The following is a 26,329-nucleotide window of genomic DNA, read 5'->3' as shown; positions in this document are numbered from 1 at the left end:
AAATAGCAGTGCTCAGACTGAAGTTTGTCTGCTGAGGTAATAGGGGTAGAACTGAGGAATAAGGGATTACTATTATCTTGGCTGAGAGCAAATTTGTAGGGAGATCACAGACAGTGGCAAGGAGGTTGTGTTAGTTAGTGATTCTGTCTTCACATTGACTGGAACACCTATCAAAAACTGGATGAGCACTTTTCAAATGTGTTCAGGAAGGTTTCCTTAATTATAAAGGGGTTCCAACTAGAGCAATACTGGATCTCATACTAGGGAATGAGTCAGGGCAGCTGAGGTTTTTGTAGGGTAATACTTTACATTGTCTTGAAATGAATGGAATTGTGATCATTCAATCATGAAGGCATCAAAGGATCTGGTAGATGTGGGCTGGGACAAGTTGTCATTTTTTGGCAAAGGGACACTTGGCTGGTGAAATATCAAGCACACAACTCTTATGTTCTTGTTAGAATAAAAGGCAAGGCTAATAGGTATAGGGAAACTTAGCTTAAGGAAATACAAGAGGACACCCAAGGAAATCACATGGGCTGAAAGTAATTGAGACCCATCCTGTAATTACACAACTTAACACACTTTCAGAAATTTTGGATTAAACATTTGGACTGAAAGCTACCACCCAACTGCCAGCACAAACCAAATTACTGTAGAGGACCATGATGATTACAATTCAACTTAAATTAAATAAGTATTAAAATCTTTAAAAACACCTTTATTAAAGTAAAATGGTAACTACATTTATGTACAATAGCACATGGTGCTGAGAAAAAATACAGAAGGCTATACAAGTAGGTATGGAAGTTATTTCTGAAGTATCAGGTGCTTTGACAAGTTGATAATCACATCAGATTTTAGCTGTGGAATGGTGCTGATCTTCATTAGCTTGGTGCTGGCATATTTGTTCTTAATGGTCTGCAGAGAACAAGAATTCAAATGAAATACCAACACAAGTGCAATCCAGAACAATGACTAAACTATTCAAGTTAGAGCAATAAATATATTACTTGGTTTCAGCTCATTTACAAGAATGTAAAAAGAGTACACTATAGATCTGTGTAATTGGTACAAGTAGTGATATTCATCAGATCATTGCAGATCAAGTAACAAGCAGATAGAGTTTACACTTTCCTTAAAAAACTGCTATTGAAAAGCTGTTATGCAAAGGAGGTCTAGGCCAATATTGCATCTTGCTCCCACACTTACTCAGGAATGCCCAGGTGATTTGACACTCTGCAACTGGCCTCAAGCATAGAGCCAGACTAGTGATATTTTAGTTCTGGTGTTTGTGGGGGGGGGGGGGCCAGGGGGAGAACACATACCCACTCAATCCCTTAATATCAAAGGGCCAACTACCAACTGGCTAAAAAGAAAGTTCTTCAACATAAGTAACTTTTCTGAAATCCACCCTCAGCACATACTGGCCCAGGGAGGGGGGGGGGAAAAAAAAAAAAAAAAAGTACAATATCTACTCAGGACCAAGCTGAAGGATGAAAGGGCCAAGGGCATTCTGGCATGTGCAATAGAAAACTGTCTGTTGCATGTACATCTCAGCAGATGAAGTTCAATAGAACACAAGTTCTTGCAAGGAGTCCAAGGCAGTGATTTTTCTGGGTAGTTATCTTCACAACTACAGGTAACAAGATTTGTGGAACAATGGCAGCCAATTGTCAATAGAGTGGATCCCTTCCCATTTCACCTAGGCAACATACAAATCCCTGCATTCACATCTTACTATGTCACCAGATATCCTGTACTGGAAATTCTAGAAAGAGCTTGTATTAGTTGCTCCCACATTTCAGTCTTCTTCCTTGCAGGAAAAGCTTGTTGCCCCACACTACAGACAGGACATCTTAGCCCAAGGCAGAAATTTGGATTTGTCATTTTAAGGCATTTCTGAAATGACAGGATAGTAACTGCTTATGTTTATCTTAACAGGACAAGATAATGTCTTCTAAGATAACCATACTTTCCCCCTTTTTAATGGCTTGTTCATATCAAACCATCTCACCAACTAAATACAAATTACCACTTGCCCTACAGCCAAGCCCAGCACTTGAGTCAGCCTTACAAGGTACAATTTTTATCTGCAAGCTTTCATCTGTAGGGCCTCCAGCAACAACCTTGAAACATTTAATTAGCCTTGAAAAGATTAAGGTTGCATGGCACACCAGACTCCTTAGACAAAATGGCCCAAATTCTGCTCTAATCTTGTTTTATTTTGCCACTGCCCTGGATTCAATAGACCTCAGCTTTACTTTGATCAGATTGCCAAGTGGGACTTAACTAAAAATACATGCTGACCAAACTTACCATGTATTTAGTGAGGCTTTGATTAACCTTCACAACATTCTTGGCAATGTGCTCCATAACAGAAACCAGATCATCCTCTTTATAGGTCATGTAGTGTTCTAGAAGTGGTGTCTGAAAGAATCATATTGAAATAGTCAGTAGATCAGTACAATGAAAACCAACTAAAAATTGAAGTCATCATCAATACTCACCCATTCACCTGCATTCAGGACTTTTTGAGACAGGCAAAAAGCACCAGCTGCAATCTGGGACGGGGGATAATGCATCATTTCATAGTCCACGATTGTCAGTTCCATCAAGTACTTGGCCAAGGTGTGATGCTCAGAGCTTACCTAGAATTAAGTAGCAAATAAAATGGCTTGCACATTGACAAACTGAATTTACTATATAAATGAGATCTCTAGAGTTGCAACTATGAACACAAGCTAATGAATTTTTGAAGTAAACACTATAGCTATTGCTTATTTTACATTGTTTTACCTGACAAGCTTAAGTTTGGTTTACTTTGGATGGAAGATATTCTGCCTGGAGGTCAGTGGCCACAGGAACAGTACCAAAAGACTGGAGGTTGGCAAGTGATATTCCTTTGTTTAAGGGAACAGGGATAACCCAGGGAATTATAGATCGGGAAGTCCTGTGCAAGTGGTGGGCCAATTATTGGAGACATTCTTAGCATTTGGAGAAGCATAGTCTGATTAGGTTTAGTTAACAAGGCTTTGTGAGGGGCAGGTCATCTCAAGCCTCATTAAATTGCTTGAGGAAGTGACAAAACAAATTGATGAAAGTAGAGCAGTGGATGTGGTGTCTATAGACTTTAGTAGAACATTAAGACAAGTTTCCTCATGGTATGCTCGTTTAGACAATCAAGAGGGATGGGACTTATAATTGGCATGTCCACAGAAGGCAATTGTGGTAGTAGATGGAGTAAATTCTGCTTGGAGGTAGGTGGCCAGTGGTGTCCCGCAGGGATCCATTCTGGGACCCCTACTCAGATCGTTACAAGTGACTTGGATGAGGAAGTAGAACAGTAGGTTAGCAAGTTTGCAGATGGCACAAAATTTGTTAGTGTTGTGGATAGTGTAGAATGTTGGCATAGGTTATCAGAATGCAAAGCTAGGATGTGAAGCATTCAGTCTGGAAGCACAAGCAATACATTTTACAAGATCAAATTTAAAGGCACAACAGGGTTAATAAAAGGATCCTTAGTACAGAGGAATAGAAGGATCTTAGCATCACTTCCATAGATCCTTTAACACTGCTGTGCAAGTTAAAAGCTAGTTAAAACAGATGGCCTGTTTGCCTTCATTAGTTGAAGGGTGAGATTAAGAGCCACAAAGTAATGTTACAGTTCTATACAACTCTGGTTAGACCACACTGGGGTATTGTGTTCAGTTTTGGCTGCTTCATAGGAGGGATATGGAAGCTTTAGAGGGTGCAGATTTACAGGATGCTGCCTGGATTAGAGAACATGACATAGGGAAGAAAGGTTGAGTGAGCTAGGGTTTCTCTTTGGAGCAAAGGAGATGATTTAGAACTGTACAGAGGCATGGAGTAGTCAGAGTGGAAATGGGCAATACAAGGCAGCACAATTTCATGATTGCAGGAAAGTGGAGGAATGTTAAAAGTAGGATTTAAAAATATGGTGGGTATGTGGAATGCACTGACAGGAGTGGTGTAGTATAGAAACAGATACATTAGGGACATTTAAGACTTAGATCAGCACATGGATGAAAGAAAAATTGAAAGGATTAGATTACTTTGAAGTAGGTCTGCACAACACTGTGGGCCAAGAGTCCTGCACTAATTGATTAGATTTATCATCAACTTTCATGGTATTTGTTTTCCCCAACAGCAGTACAGTGTAATATTACAAGATATATCAAAATATTAAATTTGTACAAGAGCAAGGTTCATGAGCTTATCATCCATTCAGAAATGTGAGGGGGAAAAAAAATGTCCTTGGGCTCCTGTACCTCCTCTTTGATACAATGAGATGGCATGTTCTGGGTGGTGGGGCCCCAGTGATTGATACAGTTCTAATAGTACAACTTCAGCTTAAAGTTGTTTGGCTGGTGTGCTCTGCCAAATTCCCTGACATGCATCATTACAGCAAATTAATTTCTTTGTTAATACTTTGTCAGAAGCTCAAGCTAGTTACTTACAAATTATATAGAGAACTGGGACTTTCCAAGCAATCTAGTATAGACTACAGATAAAAACACTCCAGATCTAGAAAGGAATTAGAACCAATTAGCTTAGACAAATGCTACAAATGGAATGATTTGGATGATATTCACAAGACCTTGCTTAAAAGGTTTACTCATGCAAATTAGAGCATGAAGGCAGATTTCCTTTATCTTTAGCCATGGTCTTTTGCAAAGTACAATCACCAGTGAACTGTTCAAGCCCTAAAATAATGAACTACATACATAGATTTATAGAGTGGACAAATTTTCAATTCTTTTCTCAATGATTTAAACTCACTTCAGCAACTTTTGAAGCTCTCCGCAGAAAGTGTAAAGGAAGTGGCCGGCCAAGAGAAAAGTTAAGCTTTTGCAAAATCTTCCTTTCCATTTCACGTATTGCAGCTGTAGTGTAAGTATTGTCTGTAACATAGACAAAGTCCCCAATTTCTGGAGGATACATCTCTTCATATTTTGAGGCCACCAGCATTGCTGTCACACCAACAAGTTGTAGATTGTTTTTGGTCACTGGGTTATCCTAGAAGAAACCAGTCGCATTAGTCTCTATCACAAACACGAGGAAATCTGCAGATGCTGGAATTTCAAGCAACACACAAAAGTTGCTGGTGAACGCAGCAGGCCAGGCAGCATCTCTAGGAAGAGGTACAGTCAACATTGAGCTGAGACTCTTTGTCAGGACCAACTGAAAGAGCTAGTAAGAGATTTGAAAGTGGGAGGGGGAGGGGGAGATCCAAAATGATAGAAGACAGGAGGGGGAGGGATGGAGCCAAGAGCTGGACAGTTGATTGGCAAAAAGGATATGAGAGGATCATGGGACAGGAGGTCTGGGGAGAAAAAAAAAAAAAAAGAGGGGGGAAAGCCCAGAGGATGGGCAAGGAGTATAGTGAGGGGGATAGAGAGAGAAAAAGGAGAGAAAGAATTTATATTATAAATAACAGATGGGGTATGAGAGGTGGGGCATTAACAGAAGATAGAGAAGTCAATGTTCATGCCATCAGGTTGGAGGCTACCCAGACAGAACACAAGGTGTTGTTCCTCCAACCTGAGTGTGGCTTCGTCTGTGCTACACATGCCCTTACACTTCCTCCCTCACTACCATTCAGGGCCCCAGACAGTCCCTCCAGGTGAGGTGACACTTCACCCATGATCAGCTGGGACGATATACTGTGTCCAGTGCTTCTATATATTGCCGAGACCCGATGCAGGCTGAGAGATCGTTTCGCTGAACACAGATGCTCTGTCTGCCAAGAAAGCAGAATCTCCCAGTGGCCACACATTTTAATTCCATATCCCATTCCCATTCTGATATGTCTATCCACACCCATCTCTACTGTCAAGATGAAGCCACACTCAGGTTGGAGGAACAACACCTTATATTCCATCTGGGTAGCCTCCAACCTGATGGCATGAACATTGACTTCTCAAACTTCTGCTAATGCCCCACCTCCCCCTCATACCCCATCTGTTATTTACTATTATAGACAATAGGTGCAGGAGTAGGCCATTCAGCCCTTTGAGCCAGCACCACCATTCACTGTGATCATGGCTGATCATCCACAATCAGTACCCTTTTCCTGCCTTCTCCCCATATCCCTTGACTCGGCTTTTTAAGAGCTCTAACTCTTTCTTGAAAGAATCCAGAGAATTGGCTTCCACTGCCTTCTGAAGCAGAGCACTCCACAGATCCACAACCCTCTGAAAAAGTTTTTCCTCAACTCCATTCTAAATGGTCTACCCTTATTCTATAAACTGTGGCCTCTGGTTCTGGACTCCCCCAACATCAGGAACGTGTTTCCTGCCTCTAGCCTGTCCAATTCCTTAATATTCATATTTCCAATCAGATCCCCTCATCCTTCTCATATTCTTTCTCCCTGTCCCTCTTACTTGCCCATCCTCTGGGCTTCCCCCTCCCCTTTTCTTTCTCCCTAGGCCTCCCATCCCATGATCCTCATATCCCTTTTGCCAATCAACTTTCCAGCTCTTGGCTCCATCCCTCCCCCCTCCTGTCTTCTATTATTTTGGATCTCCCCCTCCCACTTTCAAATCTCTTACTAGCTTTTCTTTCAGTTAGTCCTGACGAAGGGTCTCAGCCCAAAATGTTGACTGTACCTCTTCCTAGAAATGCTGCCTGGCCTGCTGCGTTCACCAGCAACTTTTGTGTTGCATTAGTTTCTATACCATGCAGTTACCTTTAAGCAAAAGCAAACCACCATCTTCCAGATATTGCATGATTGGGAAGTTTTGGTTTTAAAAATCTCAAATCTAGATTTTGCTCGAAGGAGAGCAATAGTGTGGGATTTAGAGCAAGTAGAGACAATTCAGTTTTTGTAGATCAAGATTCAAAAGCAAGGAAAATAACATTCTTACCTGAAGGAATCTATCTATGATTGATACAGTCATGTACAAAGTTTCTTGAAGCAGCTGGAATTTCCTATGAACCTGTACAAGCCAGTCTACTAAGATAGCACGCATGTTCCCAGTTATCTCTTTTCCTTCCAAATATTTGGGCCTCACAGGCTGCTCCATCTATTGGGGATAAACAATAGAATTAGTAACCAAACTAGTTTAGAGCAAAATTTCAACTGAATCTCAGCCCTATCTTTACACTTCCATATTCATCTATGAAACTCCTCCAAAGGAAGATTTAACTTTATTCTCTCCATGATTGCTGCCCAATCCAGTTAATTCTAGTATCTGCACTATCAAATCCCATTTTGACTGCCACATAGTTAAGCACCGACTATTGTCATTCCTAAAGAATGGAGTCCAAGGTCATTTTTTAAAAAAGTTATTTATTTTGCCATCAACCACCCCCCTCTTTCCCCACAAAACTAACCAAGAATCTAGTCAACATCCACCTTAAGGATCAAATCAAATATAGGAGTTTACCCTGCAGATCAAGTTCCCATTTCCACTCTATTTCCCCCCCCCCGCCACTTAAAAGCAGCAAAGCAAAATTGAGCCAAGCCAGGTTATTTCAATACATGCAGGTTTGTTTCATCATTAAATTTGTGTTCTTGGAGGAAGAAAATTTAATAAAGTTAATATTAAAGCTGGCTTTCCAGGGCTGTGAAAATTGAAATAGTGAATTTTTGACAGCCTAAAAAATGTTTCATTGTTTAAACTTCTGCCCAAAAATTACACCACCCCTGAAGTACAAAAAATACTGAAGCCAACCCACTTTTTTGGGCTGTGAAGTGATTAAGGAGGCACAATTATAACTGGATGAAAGAATTATACAGCAAGTGGCGAGGAAAGCAAATTTAAATTTTGAGGGTTAAGGTAGCTAGAATATTCTTTTATTTAAAAATAAAATCTAACCTCCAACTGTCTCAAGTATTTGTAGATATCTTTAACATAGTTGCTACATAGCATGGGGTTGTCACCATCGGCTGCATCAACATCTTTCACTGGAAGCAGCACTTCAGAGAAGGCCTGGCACAAGTCCTCAGATACACAATCTGTAGCTTCACTGGCTACCGACACTGGAACCTGTGGAGAGTTGCCGTGGCAGAAACTATAGGTAAGCATTTCCAATCCCATAGAGTTATTACCACAAACATCCCGAAAAGATACCCCGAGATAAAAACAATTTGCAAGTTGCTCAAGCTCACTTAAAACTGATTTAAATAACTAACAAGAGAAAATCTACAGATGCTGGAAATCCAAGCAACACACTCAAAATGCCAGAGGAACTCAGCAGGCCAGGCAGCATCCATGGAGAAGAGCAGTCTACAGCTTAAATAACTATTGTCTTACCAAGACCAGAGTAAGAGTAACAGAAACAGGGGGGTGGGTAGTTTTCAATTAAAAAGCTGGCTTACTAAGACATGAAATACCTGGAGGATCTCAGTAGATCAGGCAACACAAGTGGAGGGAAATGGACAGTAGATTTCTCAGCTCAATATCTATATCTGGACTAATTACTTTAGATCAGGGGTCCCCAACCTTTTTTGCACCACAGACTGGTTTAATATTGACAATATGCTTGCAGACTGGCCGACCAGGGGCTAGGGGGCGTGGAGGTGTTGAAGTTCAGTGAGAGACAGGGAATGAGGAAAGGTGCAAGGTGCAGCTGACTCATCATTTCATATTGCCAAATCATATTGTTTCCTCACAGCCCGGTAGCACATGCTTTGCAGCCCACTGCTTTAGATGACAGATCTTGACACAAAGCATTCGCTGTCCATTTCCCTCCAGATGCTCCAAGTTTCATTAGTGTTCTGTGTTACTCCATATTTCAGTATCTGCAGTCACTTCATCTGGTCCAAGAACTAGAGACAAGTATTTCATATCTTTAAGACTTAACATTGCTTTAGACAAGATATTTGAAATCTAACAACGTCAACTTTGTGTACAAATAATAAAGCAGCTAGTCTTTGGTCAGGAGAAAATGGAAGTCATGTTTGAACACATGGTCAGATGCCGGGAAACCACATGCAAGCAATCACTTCAGAGTTCAACATTAAAGATTTCTCCAACATGGTCAGATTGTCTTGAAAAGGTAGGTTCAAGATGCACTCTGTCCATTTGTAGCAAGGTTAATGCATTAATGTGAAGCACTTAACACATCATTGTGCTTAGCATTAGCCAATTTACCTCTGTCACATCTGTATAGATTTCCGATTGTTGAACAGGTTTAACAACCTTCTTTGCAGGTTCTGCCTTTGGAACTGCTGTAGGTTTCCCCTGTAAAATTCAAAGTCTGAATTAAATTCCAAAACTTTCTTATCCTACCACAAGTTGAAATACAAAAGAACCCACTCCATTGAAGAGCTTTACACCTGATTAAACCACTAAAAGTCCAATTTATGAACTACAAATGATTCAAGGAAAACTCAGACCATACCTTTTTTACAGGGAGTTTAGCTCCTTGTGCCCTGTTTCCAATGTCCACCAAAGCAGCTCTAGGCCTCAAGCCAGCTTTTGTTCCAACTTTTGCTGGGGGAACATTTGTCTCATTGTTTCTGCCAGCGCGTGCCTAAAATGAAAACAGATTTAAAATTGAACTTCTTTTAACATTAACCTTGTTCACTGCTATAGATTTGTTGCATTTCTGATCACTGAATTCTATGCACAGAAATTACATGTTAATACTGCAAAGATCAATATCAATTTGAAAAGGGCCAAGATAAGAAAACAAAATAGAGATGGTAGTCAGTGATGAAGGATTTTGGGATGGGTGAGGAAAATATCTGCATACATTCCAAAGCAGAGGTCAAAGCCCTGTGAAATCCAAAGGCTTTATTGATGGGTTACAAAAAAATTTGAGTTTAAAGCACACTCTAATCACACCTTCAGTCCCAGTTGCAAATTAAATGTCCCAGGATCAATCCTCAGCATGGAGCATGAAAAGCATATGGTTTATGGCAGCATGGACTCCGGAACAACTGAAGCAATAGTCAATTAAATCTTGAAATGTTAACAATTTCAGTGGCTGTTTATTGACACTTTACTGCAGCATGGATGGACATTTTATTTGTAAGATTTTAAATATTAGTCAGAAATTGTTTGATTCAATAGGCAAATTATAAAGAGACTATAGTACTGGAATTCCATTTGTGCACCCAGTTAAGTCTCAAGTTATTCTAAAGGTTTGACTCTACATTCCACTGTAGAAAATGCTTCAGGGCAACCACCCATGTTGAAAGTTCAAATGCAACTGCAGCTGTGGAAGGGGAAGCAGTTAATGCACGATGACTGCTTAGAAATGAGAAACATTAAAAACCAACCATCAAGCTGCACAAAAGGGTGGTGCAAATAAAGGAATGTCCAAGATCAATGATGGTGGTGTCAGCTGATCTGTTTGGATGAATTGAGGGGGAAAAGGGAGATGAAAGACTGGCATGACCAGAAATTGGGAAGCCTTGGAAAAACCCTAACAGTTAGTGTCACAGTCTAATGATCTGATGAATTTTCAATTCTTACAGACAGTAAAAGTTGTCCATGTGAAACCCTAGAATGGAGCAGCAAATTCTGATGGGGGGGGCAGGGGGAGGGAGGATGAGAGAAATTCAAGTGACAGGCAACCAGAATTATATGGGCCTTGATGTGATGTTAAATGCAACACCTTCATTTTCTCCTCAAGAAAATCTGTCAATAATTATGTGCAGCAAAGATTCACTAGACTGGTCCCAGGCATGGCAAGTTTGTCATCAGGCAAGACTGACTAGGCCATGAGATCTCCACACAGTCCAATTTTTTTTTTTTTTTAGAAAAAAAAATGAGTTCCACTTAGACACTTCTCCAATGGAGGAGACCAGGGACAAGAGGGAGTGGTGGATAAAATACCATCTTTAGGTCTGTATTTTAAATAACCACCCAGAGGCAGCTCAAGACATCTCAACCTCAAAAGGAGAGGGCAAAACAATTTCAAGGAGGCAGGAACATATTCAGGGCAGGGGGGAGAAATGAATCATACCTTTGAATGGCAGAGCAAAGAGCTCAAATACTTGTATTCTTAGAGACCTTAAATTTTGCACAGAGTCTCACTCTACAGTCATCTATTGTGCATCAGGTTGCCCCAAATAAAACAATTGGAAACGGTCAATATTAAAGGAAATCAATTTTCTACTTGTTGTAATGTTACCATTTTCTTCTCCAGATGCTGATTATCTGCTGCATTTTTAAGTTTTATGCTCAAGTTTGGAGAATTATCATTTCAGTAGTGATCGGCAAGTTTTATGGGGATGGGGGGGCGGTGAAGCGGTACAGAGAAAAACATCGGCTCAGATACATAACATGATTTCCCTGCTACTATACAAATGCTTTGGCACACAGTCTTATACAGTTTCTAGTACCCAGAACGGCATTTTCAGCATTCAAGAACAATACAGAACCAGCAGCAGACGGGGAGTTAGGAGCTTGCACAGTTAGCCTCTCTACTTAGCCGCAATTGAAGAGGTTTGGAGTTGTGTTACAAGTTAACAGTTAGCAAGTTTAAAGGTTTCTAAAGTATATATATATATGTATATATATATATTACACACAAGCTTCTTAAAAATGCATTTTACTACTAAGGAATGTTAAATTAAGAATGAACTAAATCGAGCTCGATAACCGCCTCACATTAATTAATCAGGGAAATAATTTGCAACGCAGCCCATCCATACCACAGAAAATACAATTTCCTTCCAGTAAGACTATGCCAACTTCATTTAAAAGATACACGATTCAGACCTTCACCAAGCGTAGAGCCATGCCCGCATCCACTGCACACCGAGCTCACACTAAGCACCAGCGAAGAGTGGATTTTAAAATCCGCCGTGCTCTGCGCTCATTCGCTACCGTTCCACGATCTGCCTCCTCTGATTGGATGGCCCGCGCCTCTAGAATGCGTTGCCATGCGGACGGATTGTTCGACGTCATTTTCCTGTGTCCGTTTTTCGGCGTGCATTATTAGAAATGCGGGGCAGGGCGGCGCGGTGAGCGATGGCAGTGCGTGACCAGGCCATTCCGCCCGTCGGCTGCTCCCTGTTCTTGGTCTTCCAAAGTATTCCGCGTGAATTTAAACTGCAGGTGGCGGAGAGTGGGTTTAAGAAGGAGATTTTTGAAGAAGAAAAGCTGCAGACTGGGAGATCATTTCGCTGAACACCTACGCTCTGTCCGCCAGAGAAAGCAGGATCTCCCAGTGGCCACACATTTTAATTCCACATCCCATTCCCATTCTGACATGTCTATCCACGGCCTCCTCTACTGTAAAGATGAAGCCACACTCAGGTTGGAGGAACAACACTTATATTCCCTCTGGGTAGCCTCCAACCTGATGGCATGAACATCGACTTCTCTAACTTCCGCTAATGCCCCACCTCCCCCTCGTATCCCATCCGTTATTTATTTATATACACACATTCTTTCTCTCACTCTCCTTTTTCTCCCTCTGTCCCTCTGACTATACCCTTTGCCCATCCTCTGGGTTCCCCCCACCCTTGTCTTTCTTCCCAGACCTCCTGTCCCATGATCCTCTCGTATCCCCTTTTGCCAATCACCTGTCCAGCTCTTGGCTCCATCCCTCCCCCTCCTGTCTTCTCCTATCATTTTGGATCTCCCCCTCCCCCTCCAACTTTCAAATCTCTTACTAACTCTTCCTTCAGTTAGTCCTGACGAAGGGCCTCAGCCCGAAACGTCGACTGTACCTCTTCCTAGAGATGCTGCCTGGCCTGCTGCGTTCACCAGCAACTTTGATGTGTGTTGCCTTAAATTTGATTTTGGTTTGGTCGTGTGACTGTGGTAGAATGAAGATTATTCCATGCTTTAATTGTGCGGGGGGCGGGGGATGAATTGCTGTACACATCTGACTTGGTAGTTAGTATTTCAAATTGAGTTGAGTGCCCTCTCCTGCTCCTAATAGGTTTGGGTTTGAAGTGGGATTGGTAGTGTATGTTGAGCTGACCATTTAACATTTTGTAAAAACAGGTCAGGCGTCTATCTTGGATGGATGAATGAATTTAAAAATTGAGTAACACTTGCTTCTCTCTCATAGGTATTTGTGACAAATCGGGCTGCCTGTCAATGAATTCCACAGATGTACCACCCTCTGGCTATTGATATTTCTCCTTATATCTGTTCGAAAGAGTCCTGTCATAACCTGAGTCTGTATCCTCTGGTCCTAGGCTCTCCCACTACGCCATAGATTTCAATGAGATTCCCCTCCATTTTCATGAACTCTAGCGAGTACAGGCCCAGAGTCTCATTGCAACACCAATTTCTAAATTTCCTCAGTGTTTAGAAAATATTCTACGCCTTTATTCTTTCTAGCAAAGCACATGACTATACACTTCCTGACATTGTATTCCATCAGCCACTTCTTTGCCCATTCTCTTAACCTGCCTAAATCCTGCAAACTCCCTGCTTCCTCAACACTACCTGCCCCTCCACCTACCTTTCTGTCTTCCACAATCTTGGTCACGAAGCCATCATTTCTGTTGTCCAGACCATAGACGTATAACGTAAAAAGAAGTGACCCCACTGACCCTCACTAGTCACCGGCAGCCAACCAGAAAATGCCCCCTTTATTTCTACTCCAGCCAGTCAGGCAACCTTCTGTCCGTGCTAGTATCTTTTCTGTAATACTATGAGCTCTTATCTTGTTTACCAGATTCATGTGCCGCACCTTGTCTGAAAATAAAAGTAAATAACATTCACTGACAAGAGATTCTGCAGATGCTGTGAATCCAGAGTGACACACACAAAATGCTGGAGGAACTCAGCAGGTTAGACAGCATCTATGGAGAGGAATAAACAGGCGACGTTTCGAGCTGAGACCCTTCATCAGGACTGGAAAGGAAGAGGGAAGACGCCGCAATAAGAAGGAGTAGAAACTGGAAGGTGATAGGTGAAGCCAGGTGAGGGGCATGCAGCTGGGAGGAGAAAGACTGAAAAGGTAAAGGGCTGAAAAAGGGAGGAGAGTGGACCATGGGAGAATGGGAAGGAGAAGGGGCACCAGAGGGAGGTGATGGGCAGGTGAGGAGAGGTGAAAGTGGTAAGAGGGGAGCAGAATATGAGATGTTACTCCTCCAATCTTAGAGTGGCCTGATTATGGCACTAGAGTAGGCGATGGAATGGGAATAGGAATGGAATTAAAATGTTTGGTCAGTGGGAAATCCTGCCTTTTGTGGACGGAGCAACGGTGTTTGACAAAGCCCAGTCCACGTCAGGTCTCACCAATGTAGAGGAGGCTGCACCAGGAGCACCAGATTCAGTGGATTACCCTGACAAACCTGCAGGTGAGATGTTGCCTCACCAGGACGGAATGTTTGGGGCCCTGAATGGAGGTGAGAGAGGAAATGTAGAAAATGTGCCACTTGCAGGGATTAGTGCCAGGAGGAAGATCAGTGGGGAGGGACCAATGGACAAGGAAATCATGGAGAGAGAGGGCCCTGTGGAAAATGGAGAATGGGGAGAGGGGACATAAAGTATTTAGTGGCAGTGGTAGGATCTAGGCATCACTGACAAGGTTAGCGTTTATTACACATTCCTCATTGCTTTTGGGAAGCTGGTGGTGAACTATTATAATCTCCCAGTCACACATTGACTCCAAAGGTCACCCATTTCAGTTTTACCAAGGCTCTGGCACAGTTCAAAGTGCATATAGGTCACCATATACAACCCTGAAATTCATTTTCACAGTAAGTACAAGAAAAACAATAAAATTACCGAAAGAGCATACCTAACAGGATGGACGAACAACCAATGTGCAAAAGACAGCAAACTGTGCGAATAGAAAATGAAAGAAAATCTTAGTAATAAATAAATATTGAGAACACACGTTGAGTCCTTGAAAGTGAGTTCATAGTTTTGTGGGAATAATTGTTCCTGAACCTGGTGGTGTGGGTCCTGAGGCTCTTGTGCCCTCATCCTGATGCCAGCAATGAGAAAGGAACGTGGCCTCGGTGATGGGGTCCTTAATGATGGATGCTGCTCTCCTGCCATAGCTCTTCATGTAGATGTGCTCAATGGAGAGGAGGGCTTTACCTGTGACGTACTGACATGTGTGCACTAGTTTTCGTAGGATTTTCTGTTCAAGATCATTGGTGTTTCCATTCCAGGCTGTGATGCGGCCAGTCAATATACTCTCCACCACATATCTATGGAAGATTGTATAAATCTTATATGTCATACCGAATACTCGCGAACTTCGAAGAAAGTAGAGGCGCTGCCAGGCTTTCTTTGTAATTGAACTTATGTGCTGGACCCAGGTCAGCTATCATGTTTGCTGTTGTGTGCTGGGGCAGCAGGCTGAGGGTAGCAGACACCAACAGAATCAACAAACTCATTCATAAGGCCGGTGATGTTGTGGGGATGGAACTGGACTCTCTCACGGTGGTGTCTGAAAAGAGGATGCTGTCTAAGTTGCATGCCATCTTGGACAATGTCTCCCATCCACTACATAATATACTGGGTGGGCACAGGAGTACATTCAGCCAGAGACTCATTCCACCGAGATGCAACACAGAGCGTCATAGGAAGTCATTCCTGCCTGTGGCCATCAAACTTCTCAACTCCTCCCTTGGAGGGTCAGACACCCTGAGCCAATAGGCTGGTCCTGGACTTATTTCATAATTCACTGGCATAACTTACATATTACTATTTAACTATTTATGGTTCCATTACTATTTATTATTTATGGTGCAACTGTAACGAAAACCAATTTCCCCCGCGATCAATAAAGTATGACTGTGACTATGACTAGATCTGCTGAACTGATATCACCGAGGAATTTAAGGTTGCTGACCCTCTCCAACTCTGATTCTCTGATGATGATTGGCTCATGAACCTCTGGTTTCCTCCTGAAATCAATAATCAGCTTCTTGGTCTTGCTGATATTGAGTAAGAAATTATCGTTGTGGCACCACTCAGCCAGGTTTTCAAACTACCCCCGATTCATCACCACCTTTGAATCGGCGAGTGACAGAGGTGTCATCAGCAAACCTAAATATGACAGTTGAGCTATGGTTAGCCTCACAGTCATAAGCTTATTCATTAGTTTTGAGGGGATGATAATACTGAAGGCTGAGCTGTAGTCAATAAAGAGGATTATTAGGCTGGCAGTAGACATTTCATGGCCTTTGATAATGTCCTGATTGGTAGGCTGATCTTGAAGGTCAGAGTCAGAACTCATAGGATACAAACTGGAAACAAATTGCCTTGGTGGTAGGAAGCAGAGGGTGGTAGAGGAGTATTTTTTTTTAGATATGAGGACTGTGGCAATTGGTGAGCTGTGGGTATCAATGTTGGGTCTTCTGTTGTTTGTCATATGTTTCGATTTGGATGAGAATGCAGGTGGCAGAATTAGTAAATTTGCAGATCACACCAGATCTGGTGGTGAACTGGACAATGAAAAAGGTTGTCCTGTTAAAAGCAGAATATACAGTATATCAGCTAGGAGAGCAGACAAGGAGATGGCAGATGGAATTTAACTTGTACAAGTGCGAAGGGATACATTTTGGGAATCATAGGGCCCTAGGGAATGCTGTTGAACAGACAAACTTTGGGGTACCATAATTGTAAACACTGGTAGTGTGGTGAGGCAGGCATTTGGCATGTCTGCTTTCGTTGGCTGAGGTATTGAATATGAGACTTGGAGCATCATGTGTCTGTTATACAAAATGTTGGTTAGGCTGCACTTGGAATATTGTGTGCAGTTCTTGACATCACATTATAGGAAGAGTGTGCTTAAACTAGAGAGGGTGTAGAAGAGACTCACAAGGATGTTACCTAGATAGGTAGTCTTAAATTATCAGGTGAGATTGGATAGGCTAGGTTTTGCTTATGTATGCAATGAATGCATCAAAGGTGACAAGATAGAGGTATATAAAATTATGAGCAATGTGGAAAAAGTTCACCCAATGATCACTTCATTAAGTACACCTGCAACAGCTAATCGGCCAATCACGTGGCAGCATACAGACATGGTCAATAGGTTTAGTTGTTGTTCAGACCAAACTTCAAAATGGGGGAGAAACGTGACCTAAGTGACATTGACTGCAGAACAATTGTTGAGGTCAGATGGGTGGTTTGACTATCGTAGGAACTGCTAATCTCCTGGGATCCTAGAATTTACTGAGAATGGTGCAAAGAACTAAAAGAATGTCCAGGGAGAAGCAGTTGTGTGGGTGAAAATGCCTTGTTAATGAGAGAGGTCAGTGGAGAACGGCCAGACTGACTCAAGCCAACAGGAAGGCGACAGTGACTCAAATAACTACGCATTACAACAGTGGTGTGCAGGAGAGCATCTCAGAATGCACAACATATCAAACCTTGAAGTGGATGGGCCACAGCAGCAGATGTACATGGACAGGACATTTGTACAGAAGGTACCTAATAAAGTGGGCACTAAGTATAGATAGCATGTGGCTATTTCCCATATAAAAGCTAGTAGTCACAGGTTAAGGTGAGAGGGAGGGGATTCAAAGGAGATTGCTCATTTTGGAAGGAAGAACAAGAGTATTACTTAAATGGAGAGAAGCTGCAGTAAGCTGAAGCACTAAGAGATTTAAGGATTCTTGTGCATGAAAATCTGCACAGAAGTGCAGCAGGTAATAAGGTAATTTAGAACCTTATTTCAAAGGGGTTGGACTATGAAGAGAGGAGTTTTACTGCAATTGTACCAGGCATTGGGGAAACCACCTCTGGAATGCTATTGTGGGTAAGATATTATTTTGCCGGAAGCAATTCAGAGGTTTGCTGGGATGTCCCAGGATATGCAGGAGGAGGGATACAGGGGGATGACACAGCAGTGCAGCGGTTAACACAATGGCTTTACAGCATGATCAGGGTTTGGCTCCACCTGCTGTTTGCAAGAAGTTTGTGGGTTCTGCCCATGACCTCGGGATGCTCTGCATTCCACCCACATTCCAAAGATGCACGGTTAGGGTTAGTAAATTCTGGGCACGCCACATTGGTGCCAGAAGCGTGGTGACACCAGCGCAAACCTTACTGATTTGATTTGATGCAAAACGATGTATCATACATTTTAATGTTTTGATGTACATGTGATAAATAAAGCTCTTCTTTGTAGCTTAATCAGATCGGCATTCATTGGAATTGAAGAATGAGGGATCATCTTACCACAAAAAAAAGTTAAGTTTTTTTGTGGGCTAGAAAGGATAAAGCTGAGAGGATGTTTCCTCTCATGGGAGGGTCCAAAACCAGAGGTCTCAGAATAAGAAAAGATTTAAGATTGAGATAAGGAAGAATTTCTACTGTGGGTGTGAACACCTTGCCGCAGAGAACTCTGGGTGAAGCATTCTTGGGTTTATTTAAAGCTGAGGGAGATAGATTTCTAATAATTAGGGAGTCCAGTGTCATGGGGAAGGTGGACTTGAGGTATGACTGATCTTCCACAGTGTTATTGAATGGCAGTGCGGGCTTGAGAATGGCTTTCGTCTATTTCTGCAAGTTTTGGTCTCATGGCCAAAGATGTGTGAAGGTAATTGTCCCTGGATAGGGTACCCACTGAGGGTTGTTCTTTTCTTCCATATGTCTCCAGGAGTTTTCCCTGGTCTATGCTTTTCCATTGAATTCCGTGCTGTAACCCCCAAAATGAAGACACTCTGAAATATTTGTTCTGGAAGCAACTGGGAAATGCAGACGTCTTGAAGTCAATAGAAATTCCACAAGCGTGTGGCAGACCGCTCTCTATATACATTACAAACTCTAAAGAAATAAACAAGCATGAAATTCTACTGGAAAACTCTGAGGAAAGCAATCAGTTGTAACTGAAGAGAACGAGATAGGAAATTTGATAGTGCTAAACAAAATTATGAGGGGTATAGGTAAGGTAAATGCAAGCAGACATTTTCCACTGAGGTTAGGTGAGAGTAGAACTAGAGGTCATGGGTTAAAGCTGAAAGTTGAGAAATTTAAGGGAAATATGAGTGGAAACTACTCTGGATGGTGAGAGTGTGGAACAAATTGCCAGTGGAAGTGGTGGATGTGGGTTCGATTTCAATATTGACAGCTCTATGTAACATGCAAGTAAATGATGCTTTTAAATAGCTCAAGTGATGAGTCTTTCCTTCTCTCTGTCCTTTATAATACAGTTCTGAAATACTCTGCTGTGTATTTTGAGCACATGCCACGAGTTGCATTGCAGAAGTCTGGTTTTAATGGCGTGGGTACAAAATCAAAGTCTTTAATCTGCCGATTCCGCAGCCGTTAGACTCTATGCAACTGGAAACGCTCAGTGATGTCCAGCCAACTGGATAATGTGATCTATGCTTACACAAATGCAGGCGCAACATTTGATATAATCTTGTGTGTGAGTGTCTATGCAGTCAGGCCAAGTTAATCTCAAATCAGTACACATGCTGCACAAACAGTAAGTACCACACAGAGTAACATATTTGGAGTTTGAGGAAATCGATATATCACCAAAGACACCTGCAAATTTCTACAGATCTATCGTGGAGAGCATGCTAACTGGTTGCATCATCATCTGGTATGGAGGGGCCACCCCACAGGATCTGGAGAAGTTGCAGAAAGTTATAAACTCAGCCAGCTCCATCATGGGCACCAGCCTCCTCAGCATCCAGGACATCTTCAAACAGCGATGCCTCCAGAAAGCGGCATCCATCATTATGGACCCCATCACCCAGGACATGCCATCTTCCCATTGCTACCATCAAGGAGGAGGTGCAGGAGTCTGAAGACACACACTCAGTGTTTCAGGAACTGCTTCTTCCAGTCTGCCTTCAGATTTCTGAATGGACAAAGAACCCATTAACTCTTCCTCTGTAGTTTTTCTCTCTACTTTTTGCACTAATTATTTATATGTATAGGTGATAGGTGAAGCCAGAAGAGGGGAAAGCTACTTCCCCCCCCCCCTTCTTATTCTGGCTTCATTTCCAGTTCTGATGAAGGGTCGCAACCTAAGACGGCAACTATTTATTTCTCTCATAGGTGCCGCTGATCTGCTGAGTTCCTCCAGCATTTTGTGTGGGTAACTCTGGATTTCCAGCATCTGCAGAATCTCATGTGTTTGTAGTACCACCCCAGTGACTTTTTCAGGCTTTACCCCCGACATATGAGGTAGAGGCAAAGTCATGGACTGGCTGTTGATTATGACACCGGTCTGTGTTCAACGTACTTACAGTAGAACATGGAGGAGTTACACACTTGGCATTACTCAGAGGCTGCCTAGTCACAGGAAAGAGATAATGTGATTTATGAAGTGTGGTAGAGACAGAGGACATTTAAATAGAACACTGAGTGATCTGTTAATTATTTGATTGCATGATGTCGGGAAGCAAGTTTACAGAGCCATTTTATAAATTAGACAGTAGCATGCAATCATGTCAAAGTTTACTTACAATAATCCAACCACTACATGGGTACACACATACACACACATAACACTGGTAGAATTTAACAATTTCTTTTTTTTTCACTTTCTTTTTTTGTAAAAGGAAACAGAAAGGGGTTAATAGGTCAATACTGCTTTCTCCAGTTTAGGAGTCTAGAACCAGCATTGCAATCTCGAAATGTGGTTGGTCAATTAGCATTATGCAGAGGAATCTGAATTATTGGAAATAGAGGGGGTCTGGATGCTTGGTTGATGAGCACACCAAGGGCTGAGATCAACCACATTTTTTGCACTAATGGAATTAGATGATCAGATGGGAAAGGGCTTGAGGTCAAGGATCAGCAAAGATCTTTTTGAAGACGCAAGTGAAAGAGACTGTGTGCCTATTATTTCCCTTTGTTTCTTATATGCATTTTTGCTCTATCTGTGAAAAACAGCATTTTTTCCCTTTGAAGATGTAGCTGTTTTAAGCATCAGTGAGATGCAGTTTGGATGCTGAAGAACTGGTAATAGCAAGGCAGCAAAGATAAGAGAATAGAATTGCTAAGTTAAAACTGTCCAAGTCCTCAGTGAAATCCAAAACACTTCTTCCGGTCAATGTGAGTGCCTGTCTTTTAACCCCACTGGCTTATGCCACTCAGCTGGTTTCCCAATCATGCTTTCACACCCATTCAGAAGGAATCATATCAAACACAGATAAATAACGTACTTAGACATTCTGATGTCCATTCCTTTAATTCAATTTTTTTTGGGAGAGTCCAAGTTTAGAATCAAAATAACTTTTGAGGGTCACTCACAAGAAGCTCATTTATTTTAAGTATTTATAAACTACGTACTGATACCTATTGATCATTGTGGAAGACACAAATGTCATTGTTCTTGTTGGTGCACTAAGTGTTTTTTCTTACTTTTCAAATCTTTATATTATTATTATCCAAAGCTAACAAGAGTACATCGAAGTAAGCAACACTTACAATGTCTCAAGAAAAAAAACATTATTTTAAAGATTGAAAAAATTTTGATGACAAAAAAAAGAGAAAAAAACCCTACTAAGCAAGAAAAAGTGAGAAAAGAAAAGATCTAAGCTGTAGTGTGATAGTCTGACAACTTTTATCCATGTTATAGGCATGGATCTACATCCATCAGTATTGGTAGCTCTGGTATGAGAGCTGGATATGAGCTTCAATCAGAAGATTGAACTGGCTTAATCTATTCCCTGCATCCAGCACCCAATTTACCAGGGCTTTCAGGGTGGTGAATGCAAGTTGGTGGACCATTTTGAAGGTCATATGTTGTGTACTATTTTCTGCTGCTGGTAATAATTCTGATGTCCCTATCCTTGATTAACAATTGCCTTGGTAGGTATATGTGTGTATATAGATGCTGTCTTATTCCACCATAAATAGATAGAAACAGAGAAACAGAGAAAACCTACAGTACAATACAGGCCCTTTGGCTCACAAAGCTGTGTTGAACATGTTCTTCCTTAGAAATTACCTAGGTTTACCCATAGCCCTCTATTTTTCTGAGCTCCATGTACCTGTCCAGGAGTCTCTTAAAAGACCCTATTGTATCCGTCTCCACCATTGTCACCGGCAGCCCATTTCACACACTCACCACTCTCTGCGTAAAAAAATTACCCCCGTCATCTCCTCTGTATGTGCTTCCAGGCACCTTAAATCTGTGTCCTCTTGTGCTAGCCACTTCAGCCCTGGGGAAAAGCCTCTGATTATCCACACGATCAATGCCTCTCATCATCTCATACACCCCTATCAGGTCACCTCTCATCCTCCGTCACTCCAAGGAGAAAAGGCCGAATACACTCAACCTATTCTAATAAGGCAAGCTCCCCAATCCAGGCAACATCCTTGTAAATCTCCTCTGCACCCTTTCTATGGTTTCCACATCCTTCCTAGTACTCCAAGTATGGTCTGACCAGGGTCCTATATAGCTGCAACATTACCCCTCGGCTCCGAAACACAGTCCCACGATTGATGAAGGCCAAAGCACTGTCTGCTTTCTTAACCACAGAGTCAACCTGCGCAGCAGCTTTGAGTGTCCTATGGACTCAGACCCCAAGATCCCTCTGATCCTCCACACTGCCAAGAGTCTTACCATTAATACTATATTCTGCCATCATAGTTGACCTACCAAAATGAACCACCTCACACTTATCTGGGTTGAACTCCATCTGCCACTTCTCAGCCCAGTTTTTCATCCTATCAATATCCCGCTGTAACCTCTGACAGCCCTCCACACTATCCACAACACCTTCAAACTTTGTGTCATCAGCAAATTTACTAACCCATCCCTTCACTTTTTCATCCAGGTCATTTATAAAAATCACAAAGGGTAGGGATCCCAGAACAGATCCCTGAGGCACACCACTGGTGACCGACCTTCATGCAGAATATGACCCATCTAAAACCACTCTTTGCCTTCTGTGGGCAAGCCAGTTCTGGATCCACAAAGCAATGTCCCCTTGGATCCTCCTTACTTTCTCAATAAGCCTTGCATGGGGTACCTTGTCAAATGCCTTGCTGAAATCCCTATACACTACATCAACTGCTCTACCTTCATCAATGCGTTTAGTCACATCCTCAAAAAATTCTATCAGGCTCGTGACGTAAGGTATGACCTGCCTTTCACAAACCCATGCTGACTATTCCTGATCATATTCTGTCTCTCCAAATGTTCATAAATCTTGCCTCTCAGGATCTCCTCCATCAGCTTACCAACCACTGAGGTAAGGCTCACTGATCTATAATTTCCTGGGCTATCTCTACTCCCTTTCTTGAATAATGGAACAACATCTACAACCCTCCAATCCTCCGGAACCTCTCCCATCCCCATTGATGATGCAAAGATCATCACCAGAGACTCAGCAATCTCCTCCCTCGCCTCCCACAGTAGCCTGAGGTACATCTCGTCCGGTCCAACTTGATGCTTTCCAAAAGCCAGCACATCCTCTTTCTTAATATCTACATGCTCAAGCTTTTCAGTCAACCCTACAATCGCTAAGATCCTTTTCCGTAGTGAATATTGAAGCAAAGTACTCATTAAGTATCTCTGCTATCTCCTCTGGTTCCATACACACTTTTCCACTGTCACATTTGATTGTTCCTATTCTCTCATGTCCTATCCTTTTGCTCTTCACATACTTGTGGAATGCCTTGGAGTTTTCCTTAATCCTGTCTGCCAAAACCTTCTCATGGCACCTTCTGGCTCTCCTAATTTCTTTCTTAAGCTCCTTCCTGTTAAACTAATAATCTTCTAGATCTCTATCATTACCTAGTTATTTGAACCTTTCGTAAGCTCTTCTTTTCTTCTTGACTAGATTTACAACAGCCTTTGTACATCATGGTTTCCGTACCTTACCATCCTTTCCCTGTCTCATTGGAACGTACCTATGCAAAACTCCACACAACTATCCCCTGAACATTTGCCACATTTCTTCTGTACATTTCCCTGAGAACATCTTTTCCTAATTTATGCTTCCAAGTTCCTGCCTGATAGCCTCATATTTCCCCTTACTCCAATTAAATGCTTTCCTAATTGCAAATAATTAATCATAATTTATTCACAATTTCAACAATGCGTTTAGAGAGCCTTCAGTATTCCCAACTCCTTTCCCCAAACCATTTAAAAAAATTGATTTTGATATCCCTTGCAAGTTTCTTTTTATACCCATACAAAAGAAAATCTGCATATGCTGGAAATCCAAGCAATACACATAAAATGCTGGAGGAACTCAGCAGGCCAGGCAGCATCTATGGAAAAAAGTACAGTCGTTGTTTCAGGCAGAAACCCTTCAGCAAGACCCTGAGTCGACTGTACTTTTTTCCATTGATGCTGCCTGGCCTGCTGAGTTCCTCCAGCATTTTGTGTGTGTTGCTCTTTATATACCCATTTTATTGTGAGTTGTACATTTTGTCTTTGCATCATTCTTGGGTAGCAGGATCTGCGGTAGTTTTTAGTCTTTTGTATGTATTTCCTTTATTTTGTACTATTTGTTATCTGATATGTGTTGGCACCACAGTGGTGTAGCTGATAGCGTGACACTATTACAGCTCAGGGTGTGGGAATTCTGAGTTCAATTCCAGTGCCGTCCTTAAGGAGTTTGTATGTTCTCCCCATGACCACATGGGTTTCCTCCCACATTCTGAAGACGGACCAGTTAGTAGGTTAATTGGTCATTGTGAACTGTTCTGTGATTAGGCTAGTGTTAAATAGGTGGGTTGCTGGGAAGTGGGCTCATTGGGCCGGAAGGGCCTGTTCTGAATTGTATCTCTGAATAAATACATAATAAATAGCAGCCATCTCTGTGTGATTTTCTCTTTGCTAAAAAGGTATTTTACCTCTTTGGGTTCATACTCTCATTAAATTGAACATCTTCCACTGCTTTTGTTTTGCTTTATCTAATTTTTCTCTTTAAAAATGTCCCCCAAAATTAAAATTTTAAGCTGATTTATTTCCCAGTGATATTTATTGCATTCAGCTCAGTCACGGTGTATGTGTGTATATGTATAGTGCAGTCCTTATCAGAATTACTTTTCTTAACCATGAGACAATCAAGCAGCTTAGGAAAATTAATCATTCAATGACATATGACTAGTGGCTGGAGTCCGAGGAGATGGGGAGAACCTTCTTAATGAATACTTTGCTTCAGTATTCACCACCGAAAAGGACCTTAATGGATGTGAGAACCGCGTAAAACAGCTGATATGCTGGAACATGTCAACATTAAGAAAGAGAAACTTTTGAGAAACATTAGGATAATTCCCTAGGGCTGGACGGGATACTTTATACTTTATTGTCGCCAAACAATTGATACTAGAACATACAATCGTCACAGCGATATTTGATTCTGCGCTTCCCACTCCCTGTATTACAAATCAATAGTAAGTATTAAAAATTTAAATTATAAGTCATAAATAGAAAATAGAAAAATGGAAAGTAAGGTAGTGCAAAAAAACCAAGAGGCAGGTCCAGATATTTGGAAGGTACGGCCCAGATCCGGGTCAGGATCCGTTCAGCAGTCTTACTTTATACCCCAGGTTACTAAAGGAAGCAAGGGAAGAGATTGCTGTGACTTTGGTGATGACCTTTGCATTGTCACTAGCCAAGGAACAGTACCAGAATGATGAAGGGTGGCAAGTTATTCCTTTATGCAAGAAGGGGAATAAGGATAACCCTGGGAATTAGAGAGCAGTGAGCCTCATGCGAGTGGTGGTCTAGTTATTGGAGATCATTCTTAGAGACAGGACTTACAAGCATTTGGAGAATCATGGTCTGATTAGGGATATTCTGCATGGCTTTGTGAGGAACAGGTCATGTCTCACAAGCCAGATTGAAATATTTGATGAAGTGACAAAACAAATTAATGAAGGTAGAACTGTGGATGTGGTGTATATGGATTTTAGTAAGGCGCTTGACAAGGATCCTCATGGTAGGCTCATTCAGAAAGTCAGGAGGCATGGGATCCACGGTTGGCTTGCCCACAGTAGGCAGAGTCTGGTAGTAGATGGAGTGTATTCTGCCTCGAGGTAGGTGACCACTGGTGTTTCACAGGGATCTGTTCTAAGGCCTCTGCTCTTTTTTTCATCACTAACTTTTTATTGCAACACCGACAAATTACATTCAATACAACCAGTTGCCGATTACGTTTTAACTGTTTAACCCCCCAACCCTCGTCGCCATCCGCCCTCCACCCCTCCTCCTCATCCTCATCCCCACCCCCCTCTCCACCCCTCCACCCTCTCCATCCCTCTCTCCCCCCATCCTTCTCCCCTCCACCAACCAACTGAATAGCAGTGCATACGCAGACAGAGCATTCCTATTTTAACAGAAGATCTTTGAAGTTAGATATGAAATTTGTCCACATTAAGATTGCGTTTGGTCGTGCATCATTTACTCTTGCTGATGAAAGTTCCAGGTAAGAAATGTCCAAAAAGCTCCTGTTACGTACCCCGTAACTGGGTTGCCAAACCAGCAGAAATGGATC

At 41.9% G+C, this 26,329-nt stretch overlaps 1 protein-coding gene across 1 annotated transcript; it reads right to left on the bottom strand.

Moving 5' to 3' along the window:
• Positions 1-703: 703 nt before the first annotated feature.
• ccnb1 (cyclin B1) lies at positions 704-11,765 on the bottom strand. The gene is made up of 9 exons (XM_072257814.1): positions 11,700-11,765; positions 9,370-9,501; positions 9,120-9,209; positions 7,842-8,012; positions 6,888-7,046; positions 4,801-5,037; positions 2,508-2,648; positions 2,317-2,427; positions 704-918 (listed from the first exon to the last, which is right to left on the bottom strand). The coding sequence occupies exons 1-9, from the start codon at positions 11,718-11,720 to the stop codon at positions 808-810; spliced, it is 1,173 nt and encodes a 390-aa protein (XP_072113915.1). The 5' UTR covers positions 11,721-11,765; the 3' UTR covers positions 704-807.
• Between the last annotated feature and the right edge of the window lie 14,564 nt (positions 11,766-26,329).

This window comes from Mobula birostris, chromosome 5, assembly GCF_030028105.1.
Source record: "Mobula birostris isolate sMobBir1 chromosome 5, sMobBir1.hap1, whole genome shotgun sequence".
Lineage (NCBI taxonomy): Eukaryota > Metazoa > Chordata > Chondrichthyes > Myliobatiformes > Myliobatidae > Mobula > Mobula birostris.
This window is presented reverse-complemented; position numbering and strand designations above follow the sequence as displayed.